Source organism: Nerophis lumbriciformis, linkage group LG01, assembly GCF_033978685.3.
Source record: "Nerophis lumbriciformis linkage group LG01, RoL_Nlum_v2.1, whole genome shotgun sequence".
In the NCBI taxonomy this organism is placed as follows: Eukaryota; Metazoa; Chordata; class Actinopteri; order Syngnathiformes; family Syngnathidae; genus Nerophis; species Nerophis lumbriciformis.
In genome coordinates, this window is record NC_084548.2 from 74,565,001 (window position 1) to 74,577,500 (window position 12,500).

Below are 12,500 nucleotides of genomic sequence, written 5' to 3' on the forward strand. Positions count from 1 at the left end.
GGGTTGTACGGTATACCGCTACTAGTATCGTATCGCAGTATTAATGAATCAAAAACGGTGCTATACTCTTTTTGAAAAGAACCGGTTCGCGTTGTCGTGACATTGTTGGTTTTACCAGCAGGGGAGCATGTATGGCAGTGCACACACACAGAGTACTTACAAGCAGACACAGTGTGTAGACAGAAAAAGGGAGAACGGACGCATTTTGGTGTAAAAAGTAAAGATAAACAACGTTTTTGGGGACCAAGTTGACAAAAATGCCTCTTCTGTTTTTCATTTAACTTGCCGCCTTGTCAAGTTAACGTTAGCTACCTAGCCGTAGCACAGCTTTCACTTGAAGCAGAATGTGTCGCAACTCTTGTTAGTTTTGTCCCCCCAAAAAAAGGTAGTTTGACTATCCAACCTCCGAGGACAAAGCTACGCCGCTCCCAGTCTGTGGAACGCTCTCCCTGGCCACCTGAGGGCTCCACAGACTGTGGATACTTTTAAAAAAGGCTTAAAAACCCTTCTTTTTTTTCTTTTTCTTTTTTAAACTTTTTTTTTAGATGTATGCATACTAGTTTTAGCTATTTGGCTGTTCTAGTTTTTATTTTTATTTATTTTTTTATTATCTTTTTATTCTTTATTTTATTTTTTTTAATACACTGTAGCACTTTGAGGTTGTTTACTCAATGTAAAGTGCTTTTTACAAATAAAATCTATTACTATTATTATCATTATCTTGAGAACATCTGTGTTGGGCTAGCATGCTAACAATAGCATGACGCTTTCCTCTTTGTTGTTTGTATTTGGACTAGGGTTGTACGGTATACCGGTACTAGTATCGTATCGCGGTATTAATGAATCAAAAACGGTGCTATACTCTTTTTGAAAAGAACCGGTTCGCGTCGTCGTGACATTGTTGGTTTTACCAGCAGGGGAGCATGTTCGGCAGCGCACACACACAGAGTACTTACAAGCAGACACAGTGTGTGGACAGAAAAAGGGAGAACGGACGCATTTTGGTGTAAAAAGTAAAGATGAACAACGTTTTTGGGGACCAAGTTGACAAAAATGCCTCTTCTGTTTTTCATTTAACTTGCCGCCTTGTCAAGTTAGCGTTAGCTACCTAGCCGTAGCACAGCTTTCACTTGAAGCAGAATGTGTCGCAACTCTTGTTAGTTTTGTCCCCCAAAAAAAAAAAGGTAGTTTGACTATCCAACCTCCGAGGACAAAGCTACGAACAATGGTGTCAAGACTTGGTCCTGGGGTTTAGTTTTTCTGGGATGCAACGGAAAGTTGGCTCGGGCGAGACGGGAATGTAAGTACATTTTTTATTGAAACACTAGAACTACAAAAAAAAAAGGAGTAAACAAAAGGCGCGCACAATGGCGGAGAACAAACTATGAAACCAAACACTTGCACAAAGGCAAAAACTATGAACAACAAAAAACACTAACTGTGGCTTGATAAACAAAAACTTACTTGGCATGGAACCGGCATGAAAAAAGAGCAGCAAGGATCATAAGGGTGTGGAGAGTGTGCAGAAGCATAAATATGGGGATGTCACCAGAAAGACAAACTGAAAACAATGAACTTAAATACTACAGACATGATTAACGAAAACAGGTGCGTGACTCAAAACGTGAAACAGGTGCGCGACGTGACAGGTGAAAACTAATGGGTTGCTATGGTGACAATCAAGAGTGCACAATGAGTCAGTCCAAACGTGGAACAGGTGAAACTAATGGGGTAATCATGGAAACAAAACAAGGGAGAGAAAAGACAGAAACTAAAGAGTCCTATAACTAAACAAAACATGACTTAAAACAAAACATGATTACACAGACATGACAAATGGGAGACCGGGCTTTCTGCTCCGCCACTCCCAGTCTGTGGAACGCTCTCCCTGACCACCTGAGGGCTCCACAGACTGTGGATGATTTTGAAAAAGGCTTAAAAACCCTTCTTTTTTTCTTTTTTTAAAAAAGCCTTTTTTTTTTAGATATATGCATACTAGTTTTAGCTATTTGGCTGTTCTAGTTTTTATTTTTTTTTATTTTTTTATTATCTTTTTATTTTTTATTTTTTATTTTTTAATACACTGTAGCACTTTGAGGTTGTTTACTCAATGTAAAGTGCTTTTTACAAATAAAATCTATTATTATTATTATCATTATCTTGAGAACGTCTGTGTTGGGCTAGCATGCTAACAATAGCATGACGCTTTCCTCTTTGTTGTTTGTATTTGGACTAGGGTTGTACGGTATACCGCTACTAGTATCGTATCGCAGTATTAATGAATCAAAAACGGTGCTATACTCTTTTTGAAAAGAACCGGTTCGCGTCGTCGTGACATTGCTGGTTTTACCAGCAGGGGAGCATGTTCGGCAGCGCGTACACACAGAGTACTAACAAGCAGACACAGCGTGTAGATAGAAAAAGGGAGAACGGACGCATTTTGGTGTAAAAAGTAAAGATAAACAACGTTTTTGGGGACCAAGTTGACAAAAATGCCTCTTCTGTTTTTCATTTAACTTGCCGTCTTGCTGTCAAGTTAGCGTTAGCCACCTAGCCGTAGCCCAGCTTTCACTCGAAGCAGAATGTGTCGCAACTCTTGTTAGTTTTGTCCCCCCCCAAAAAAAAGGTAGTTTGACTATCCAACCTCCGAGGACAAAGCTACGAACAATGGTGTCAAGACTTGGTCCTGGGGTTTAGTTTTTCTGGGATGCAACGGAAAGTTGGCTCGGGCGAGACGGGAATGTAAGTACATTTTTTATTGAAACACTAGAACTACAAAAAAAAAAGGAGTAAACAAAAGGCGCGCACAATGGCGGAGAACAAACTATGAAACCAAACACTTGCACAAAGGCAAAAACTATGAACAACAAAAAACACTAACTGTGGCTTGATAAACAAAAACTTACTTGGCATGGAACCGGCATGAAAAAAGAGCAGCAAGGATCATAAGGGTGTGGAGAGTGTGCAGAAGCATAAATATGGGGATGTCACCAGAAAGACAAACTGAAAACAATGAACTTAAATACTACAGACATGATTAACGAAAACAGGTGCGTGACTCAAAACGTGAAACAGGTGCGCGACGTGACAGGTGAAAACTAATGGGTTGCTATGGTGACAATCAAGAGTGCACAATGAGTCAGTCCAAACGTGGAACAGGTGAAACTAATGGGGTAATCATGGAAACAAGACAAGGGAGAGAAAAGACAGAAACTAAAGAGTCCTATAACTAAACAAAACATGACTTAAAACAAAACATGATTACACAGACATGACAAATGGGAGACCGGGCTTTCTGCTCCGCCACTCCCAGTCTGTGGAACGCTCTCCCTGACCACCTGAGGGCTCCACAGACTGTGGATGATTTTGAAAAAGGCTTAAAAACCCTTCTTTTTTTCTTTTTTTAAAAAAGCCTTTTTTTTTAAGATGTATGCATACTAGTTTTAGCTATTTGGCTGTTCTAGTTTTTATTTTTTTATTTTTTTTTATTATCTTTTTATTTTTTATTTTTTATTTTTTAATACACTGTAGCACTTTGAGGTTGTTTACTCAATGTAAAGTGCTTTTTACAAATAAAATCTATTATTATTATTATCATTATCTTGAAGAACATCTGTGTTGGGCTAGCATGCTAACAATAGCATGACGCTTTCCTCTTTGTTGTTTGTATTTGGACTAGGGTTGTACGGTATACCGCTACTAGTATCGTATCGCGGTATTAATGAATCAAAAACGGTGCTATACTCTTTTTGAAAAGAACCGGTTCGCGTCGTCGTGACATTGCTGGTTTTACCAGCAGGGGAGCATGTATGGCAGCGCACACACACAGAGTACTTACAAGCAGACACAGAGTGTAGACAGAAAAGGGAGAATGGACGCATTTTGGTGTAAAAAGTAAAGATAAAGGTGAAGTTATAACACTGAAACACCCTCAGGAAGACCTCCTTTAACACATGGCTAGCTAGTTAGCGGCTAACGTCCATCCGCAGTGTTTTAGCTACTTCTAAATCACTAATCCTGGCCTCTATGGCGACAAATAAAGTACGTTTCTTCACTATGTCGTCACAATGTAAACAAATGCCATGGGTGGATCTACAGCTGACATCCACTGTAATGATACCAAGTACAGGAGCGTATCTAGTTGATACTACTGTAACCTGTTGTTATGGACTTGCCTCTTTGTGGTGTTAAGTTCCTGTTATAAGCTGTTATACAATATATGTCTTGAGCTCTTATTTTGAAGACACCTCGCTTGGCAACAGGCACCACCTTTTAAAGGCACACACTCAGCTTTCATGAAACGTCTTTCAACTGCATATGCCAGATATTTTACTTTTTTTTAACGCCATATTTTCCTTTCCTAGCAATTAGTTTCATGTATCAAAGAGTAATTCCGTTACTAACTAAGTAAGTAACTATAATTGATAAATATTGGTACCGGGACAAGCCTAATGTCTACATGTATTGATACAATATGTTCACTTCTACGTCGTGTAGTGTGCATGCCACACCACTAGTTGGGGCTGTGAAGACATCATCAGATGCTCGTTAGTGTCGGACTATAAAATGAGCTGTTTAATTCCTACGAGACGCCACCTGTGCCTGTTTTCCCGCCCGTCACTCAGCACGCCGTCTGCTCGTGTCCGTCCCGCAGGACTGTCCCCAGCTGGTGCGCTCCGAGGAGATCCTGATCCCGGCGGGGGAGGTGAAGCCCATCACGCTGAAGGCCAAGAACCTGCCACAGCCGCAGTCGGGCCAGCGGGGCTACGAGTGTGTGCTCCACATCCAGGGGGTCAGCCACCGGGTCACCGCCCTGAGGTTCAACAGCTCCAGCGTGCAGTGCCAGAACAGCTCGGTAGGACAACTCCCCCCCTACCCCCCCCCCCCTCCTTTCTTCACTTTGCAAGTAGACTAACTTAGTCAAAGATCATCTATATAACAGGAGTGTTCACTAAAACAAGCTATTTGATGTAAACAATAGCGCATGTGCGACTTAGGGCTGAAAACTGCATCATGATATTAGTCTTTTAAATCGGTCAATAGAAAGAAAGAAAAAATGATATTTTTTATGGCATTAATACGGAGCCCTTAAAGGGACATGGGGGAAATATTTTTTTTTTTTATCATCTAAAAAAAAATATTTAAAAAATTACAAAAAAAATTTTTTTTTTTATAACTTTATAAAAAGTTATAAAAAAAAACAAAAAAAAAATGTTTTTTTAGATATGTATCTCGTGCGCATGAGATACAGGTCTAAAATAAAAATTACCCAAAAAATTATATAATTTTTTTTTTTTTATAACATAAAAAAGTTATAAAAAAAAAAAAAAAAAGTTTTTTTTGTTTTTTTTTGGACATGTACCTCGTGCGCACGAGATACATGTCTAAAAAAAAAATTTTTTTTAATTATACAATTTTTTTTTATAACTTTATAGAAAGTTAGAAAAAAAACAAAAAAAAATTACAAAAAAAATTATAAATGTTTTATTTTTTCTTTATAACTTTAGAAAAAGTTATAAAAAAAACAAAAAAAAAGTTTTGTTTTTTTAGACATGTATCTCGTGCGCACGAGATACATGTCTAAAAAAAAAAAAAATTTTAATTATACAATTTTTTTTTATAACTTTATAGAAAGTTATAAAAAAAAACAAAAAAAAATTACAAAAAAAATTAATAAATGTTTTATTTTTTCTTTATAACTTTAGAAAAAGTTATAAAAAAACAAAAAAAAAGTTTTTTTTTTTTTAGACATGTATCTCGTGCACACGAGATACATGCCAAAAAAAAATTTAAAAAAAATTATACAATTGTTTTTTTTTTATAACTTTATAAAAAGTTATAAAAAAACAAAAAAAAGTTGTTGTTCTTTTTTTTAGACATGTATCTCGTGCACACGAGATACATGTCTTTAAAAAAAAATTACAAAAAAAATTATATATATATATTTTTTTATAACTTTATAAAAAGTTATAAAAAAAAAACAAAAAAAAGTTTTTTGTTTTAGACATGTATCTCGTGCGCATGAGATACATGTCTAAAAAAAAATTACAAAAAAAATTATACAATTTTTTTTTTATAACTTTATAAAAAGTTAGGATTAGGGTTAGGGTTAGGGTTAGGGTTAGGGTTAGGGTTAGGGTTAGGGTTAACCCTAACCCTTAGGGTTAGGGTTAGGGTTAGGGTTAGGGTTAACCCTAACCCTAACCCTAACCCTTAGGGTTAGGGTTAGGGTTAGGGTTAGGGTTAGGGTTAACCCTAACCCTAACCCTAACCCTAATCCTAACTTTTTATAAAGTTATAAAAAAAAAATTGTATAATTTTTTTTGTAATTTTTTTTTAGACATGTATCTCATGCGCACGAGATACATGTCTAAAACAAAAAACTTTTTTTTGTTTTTTTTTTATAACTTTTTATAAAGTTATAAAAAAATATATATATATAATTTTTTTTGTAATTTTTTTTTAAAGACATGTATCTCGTGTGCACGAGATACATGTCTAAAAAAAAGAACAACAACTTTTTTTTGTTTTTTTATAACTTTTTATAAAGTTATAAAAAAAAAACAATTGTATAATTTTTTTTACATTTTTTTTTGGCATGTATCTCGTGCGCACGAGATACATGTCTAAAAAAACAAAACTTTTTTTTTTGTATTTTTTGTTTTGTTTTTTATAACTTTTTATAAAGGTATAAAAAAAATTGTATAATTTTTTTGTAATTTTTTTGGTTTTTTTTATAAGGGTTAGGGTTAGGGTTAGGGTTAGGGTTAGGGTTAACCCTAACCCTAACCCTAACCCTAAGGGTTAGGGTTAACCCTAACCCTAACCCTAACCCTAACCCTAACCCTTATAAAAAAAACCAAAGAAATTACAAAAAAATTATACAATTTTTTTTTATACCTTTATAAAAAGTTATAAAAAACAAAACAAAAAATACAAAAAAAATTATACAATTTTTTTTTTTTATAACTTTATAAAAAGTTATAAAAAAAAATTTAAAAAAAGTTTTTTGTTTTAGACATGTATCTCGTGCGCATGAGATACATGTCTAAAAAAAATTACAAAAAAATTATGCAATTTTTTTTTTTTTTATAACTTTATAAATAGTTATAAAAAAACAAAAATAAGTTTTTTTTGTTTTTTTTTAGACATTTACCTCGTGCGCACGAGATACATGTCTAAAAAAAAAATACAAAAAAAATTATCCAATTTTTTTTTATAACTTTATAAAAAGTTATAAAAAAAACAAAAAAAGTTTTTTGTTTTAGACATGCATCTCGTGCGCATGAGATACATGTCTAAAAAAAAAAATTTTTTTAATTATACAATTTTTTTTTATAACTTTATAGAAAGTTAGAAAAAAAACAAAAAAAAATTACAAAAAAAATTATAAATGTTTTATTTTTTCTTTATAACTTTAGAAAAAGTTATAAAAAAAACAAAAAAAAAGTTTTGTTTTTTTAGACATGTATCTCGTGCGCACGAGATACATGCCAAAAAAAAATGTAAAAAAAATTATACAATTGTTTTTTTTTTATAACTTTATAAAAAGTTATAAAAAAACAAAAAAAAGTTGTTGTTCTTTTTTTTAGACATGTACCTCGTGCACACGAGATACATGTCTTTAAAAAAAAATTACAAAAAAAATTATATATATATATTTTTTTATAACTTTATAAAAAGTTATAAAAAAAAAACAAAAAAAAGTTTTTTGTTTTAGACATGTATCTCGTGCGCATGAGATACATGTCTAAAAAAAAATTACAAAAAAAATTATACAATTTTTTTTTTATAACTTTATAAAAAGTTAGGATTAGGGTTAGGGTTAGGGTTAGGGTTAGGGTTAGGGTTAGGGTTAACCCTAACCCTTAGGGTTAGGGTTAGGGTTAGGGTTAGGGTTAGGGTTAACCCTAACCCTAACCCTAACCCTAACCCTAACCCTAACCCTAATCCTAACTTTTTATAAAGTTATAAAAAAAAAATTGTATAATTTTTTTTGTAATTTTTTTTTAGACATGTATCTCATGCGCACGAGATACATGTCTAAAACAAAAAACTTTTTTTTGTTTTTTTTTTATAACTTTTTATAAAGTTATAAAAAAATATATATATATAATTTTTTTTGTAATTTTTTTTTAAAGACATGTATCTCGTGTGCACGAGATACATGTCTAAAAAAAAGAACAACAACTTTTTTTTGTTTTTTTATAACTTTTTATAAAGTTATAAAAAAAAAACAATTGTATAATTTTTTTTACATTTTTTTTTGGCATGTATCTCGTGCGCACGAGATACATGTCTAAAAAAACAAAACTTTTTTTTTTGTATTTTTTGTTTTGTTTTTTATAACTTTTTATAAAGGTATAAAAAAAATTGTATAATTTTTTTGGTTTTTTTTATAAGGGTTAGGGTTAGGGTTAGGGTTAGGGTTAGGGTTAACCCTAACCCTAACCCTAACCCTAAGGGTTAGGGTTAACCCTAACCCTAACCCTAACCCTAACCCTAACCCTTATAAAAAAAACCAAAAAAATTACAAAAAAATTATACAATTTTTTTTTATACCTTTATAAAAAGTTATAAAAAAAAAAAAAAAAAATACAAAAAAAATTATACAATTTTTTTTTTTTATAACTTTATAAAAAGTTATAAAAAAAAATTTAAAAAAAGTTTTTTGTTTTAGACATGTATCTCGTGAGCATGAGATACATGTGTAAAAAAAATTACAAAAAAATTATGCAATTTTTTTTTTTTTTATAACTTTATAAATAGTTATAAAAAAACAAAAATAATTTTTTTTTGTTTTTTTTTAGACATTTACCTCGTGCGCACGAGATACATGTCTAAAAAAAAAATACAAAAAAAATTATCCAATTTTTTTTTATAACTTTATAAAAAGTTATAAAAAAAACAAAAAAAGTTTTTTGTTTTAGACATGCATCTCGTGCGCATGAGATACATGTCTAAAAAAAAAATTTTTTTTAATTATACAATTTTTTTTTATAACTTTATAGAAAGTTAGAAAAAAAACAAAAAAAAATTACAAAAAAAATTATAAATGTTTTATTTTTTCTTTATAACTTTAGAAAAAGTTATAAAAAAAACAAAAAAAAAGTTTTGTTTTTTTAGACATGTATCTCGTGCGCACGAGATACATGCCAAAAAAAAATTTAAAAAAAATTATACAATTGTTTTTTTTTTATAACTTTATAAAAAGTTATAAAAAAACAAAAAAAAGTTGTTGTTCTTTTTTTTAGACATGTATCTCGTGCACACGAGATACATGTCTTTAAAAAAAAATTACAAAAAAAATTATATATATATATTTTTTTATAACTTTATAAAAAGTTATAAAAAAAAAACAAAAAAAAGTTTTTTGTTTTAGACATGTATCTCGTGCGCATGAGATACATGTCTAAAAAAAAATTACAAAAAAAATTATACAATTTTTTTTTTATAACTTTATAAAAAGTTAGGATTAGGGTTAGGGTTAGGGTTAGGGTTAGGGTTAGGGTTAACCCTAACCCTTAGGGTTAGGGTTAGGGTTAGGGTTAGGGTTAACCCTAACCCTAACCCTAACCCTAACCCTAACCCTAATCCTAACTTTTTATAAAGTTATAAAAAAAAAATTGTATAATTTTTTTTGTAATTTTTTTTTAGACATGTATCTCATGCGCACGAGATACATGTCTAAAACAAAAAACTTTTTTTTGTTTTTTTTTTATAACTTTTTATAAAGTTATAAAAAAATATATATATATAATTTTTTTTGTAATTTTTTTTTAAAGACATGTATCTCGTGTGCACGAGATACATGTCTAAAAAAAAGAACAACCACTTTTTTTTGTTTTTTTATAACTTTTTATAAAGTTATAAAAAAAAAACAATTGTATAATTTTTTTTACATTTTTTTTTGGCATGTATCTCGTGCGCACGAGATACATGTCTAAAAAAACAAAACTTTTTTTTTTGTATTTTTTGTTTTGTTTTTTATAACTTTTTATAAAGGTATAAAAAAAAATTTATAATTTTTTTGTAATTTTTTTGTTTTTTTTTATAAGGGTTAGGGTTAGGGTTAGGGTTAGGGTTAGGGTTAGGGTTAACCCTAACCCTAACCCTAACCCTAAGGGTTAGGGTTAACCCTAACCCTAACCCTAACCCTAACCCTAACCCTTATAAAAAAAACCAAAAAAATTACAAAAAAATTATACAATTTTTTTTATACCTTTATAAAAAGTTATAAAAAACAAAAAAAAAAATACAAAAAAAATTATACAATTTTTTTTTTTTATAACTTTATAAAAAGTTATAAAAAAAAAATTAAAAAAAGTTTTTTGTTTTAGACATGTATCTCGTGCGCATGAGATACATGTCTAAAAAAAATTACAAAAAAATTATGCAATTTTTTTTTTTTTTATAACTTTATAAATAGTTATAAAAAAACAAAAAAAAAGTTGTTGTTGTTTTTAGACATGTATCTCGTGCACACGAGATACATGTCTAAAAAGAAAATTATACAATTTTTTTTTTTTATAACTTTATAAAAAGTTATAAAAAAACAAAAAAAACGTTTTTTTTTGTTTTAGACATGTATGTCGTGCGCATGAGATACATGTCTAAAAAAAATTACAAAAAAAAATATATCATTTTTTTTATAACTTTATAAAAAGTTATAAAAAACCCAAAAAAAGTTGTTTTTTTTTTTTTTTTTTAGACATGTATCTCGTGCACACGAGATACATGTCTAAAAAAAATTACAAAAAAATTATGCAATTTTTTTTATAACTTTATAAAAAGTTATAAAAAAATTAAAAAAATTACAAAAAAATTATAAAAATTTTTTTTATAACTATAAAAAGTTATAAATAAAAAAATTACAAAGAAAATTATAAAAAAAAAAGTGTTTTTATAACTTTATAAAAAGTTATAAAAAAAACAAAAAAAAATTTTTTAGACATGTTTGTCGTGTGCATAAGATACATGTCTAAAAAAAAATTATACAATTTTTTTATTTTTTTATAACTTTATAAAAGGTTAAAAAAAAAAAAACAAATTTTGTTTTAGACATGTATCTCGTGCGCATGAGATACATGTCTAAAAAAATTACAAAAAAAATTATACAATATTTTTTTTTATAACTTTATAAAAAGTTATAAAAAAACAAAAAAAAGTTGTTGGGTTTTTTTTAGACATGTATCACGTGCACACGAGATAAACGTCTAAAAAAAATACAAAACAATTATAATTTTTTTTTTTTTTTTAACTTTATAAAAAGTTGTAAAAAAAACAAAATTTTTTTTTTTTGTTTTAGACATGTATCTCGTGCGCATGAGATACATGTCTAAAAAAAATTACAAAAAAATTATGCAATTTTTTTTTATAACTTTATAAAAAGTTATAAAAAAAACAAAAAAAATTACAAAAAAATTATAATTTTTTTTTTATAACTATAGAAAGTTATAAATAAAAAAATTACAAAGAAAATTATAAAAAAAATGTTTTTATAACTTTATAAAAAGTTATAAAAAAAACAAAAAAAATTTTTTTAGACATGTTTTCGTGCGCATAAGATACATGTCTAAAAAAAATTACAAAAAAAATTATAAAATTTTTTTTTTATAACTTTATAAAAAGTTATAAAAAAAACAAAAAAAAGGTTTTTTTTTGTTTTTTTTTAGACATGTATCTCGTGCACACGAGATACATGTCTAAAAAAAAATTACCAAAAAAATTATACAATTTTTTTATTTTTTTATAACTTTATAAAAGGTTAAAAAAAAAAAAAAAATGTTTTTTTGTTTTAGACATGTATCTCGTGCGCATGAGATACATGTCTAAAAAAATTACAAAAAAAATTATACAATATTTTTTTTTATAACTTTATAAAAAGTTATAAAAAAACAAAAAAAAGTTGGGTTTTTTTTAGACATGTATCTCGTGCACACGAGATAAACGTCTAAAAAAAATACAAAACAATTATATACATTTTTTTTTTTTAAACTTTATAAAAAGTTGTAAAAAAAACAAAAAAAAATTTTTTTGTTTTAGACAGGTATCTCGTGCGCATGAGATACATGTCTAAAAAAAATTACAAAAAAATTATGCAATTTTTTTTTATAACTTTATAAAAAGTTATAAAAAAAACAAAAAAAATTACAAAAAAATTATTAATTTTTTTTTTTATAACTAGAAAGTTATAAATAAAAAAATTACAAAGAAAATTATAAAAAAAAATGTTTTTATAACTTTATAAAAAGTTATAAAAAAAACAAAAAACATTTTTTTAGACATGTTTCTCGTGCGCATAAGATACATGTCTAAAAAAAAATTACAAAAACAATTATACAATTTTTTTTTTATAACTTTATAAAAAGTTATAAAAAAAACAAAAAAAAGTTGTTGTTTTTTTTTTTTAGACATGTATCTCGTGCGCACGAGATACATGTATGTGCATGAACTATTTCTGTTCAAAATAGTTAGAAATGTCACATATAAATATTAAC

The 12,500-nt window shown here is 28.5% G+C and overlaps 1 protein-coding gene across 1 annotated transcript in view; it reads left to right on the forward strand.

Moving 5' to 3' along the window:
* The window catches only part of plxna2 (plexin A2), a 665,104-nt gene that overhangs the window by 439,348 nt on the left and 213,256 nt on the right, over positions 1–12,500 (forward strand). The window contains exon 10 of the mRNA XM_061925716.2: positions 4,655–4,855. Coding sequence (XP_061781700.2) covers positions 4,655–4,855 — 201 coding nt within the window. The remainder of the gene's footprint in view (positions 1–4,654; positions 4,856–12,500) is intronic.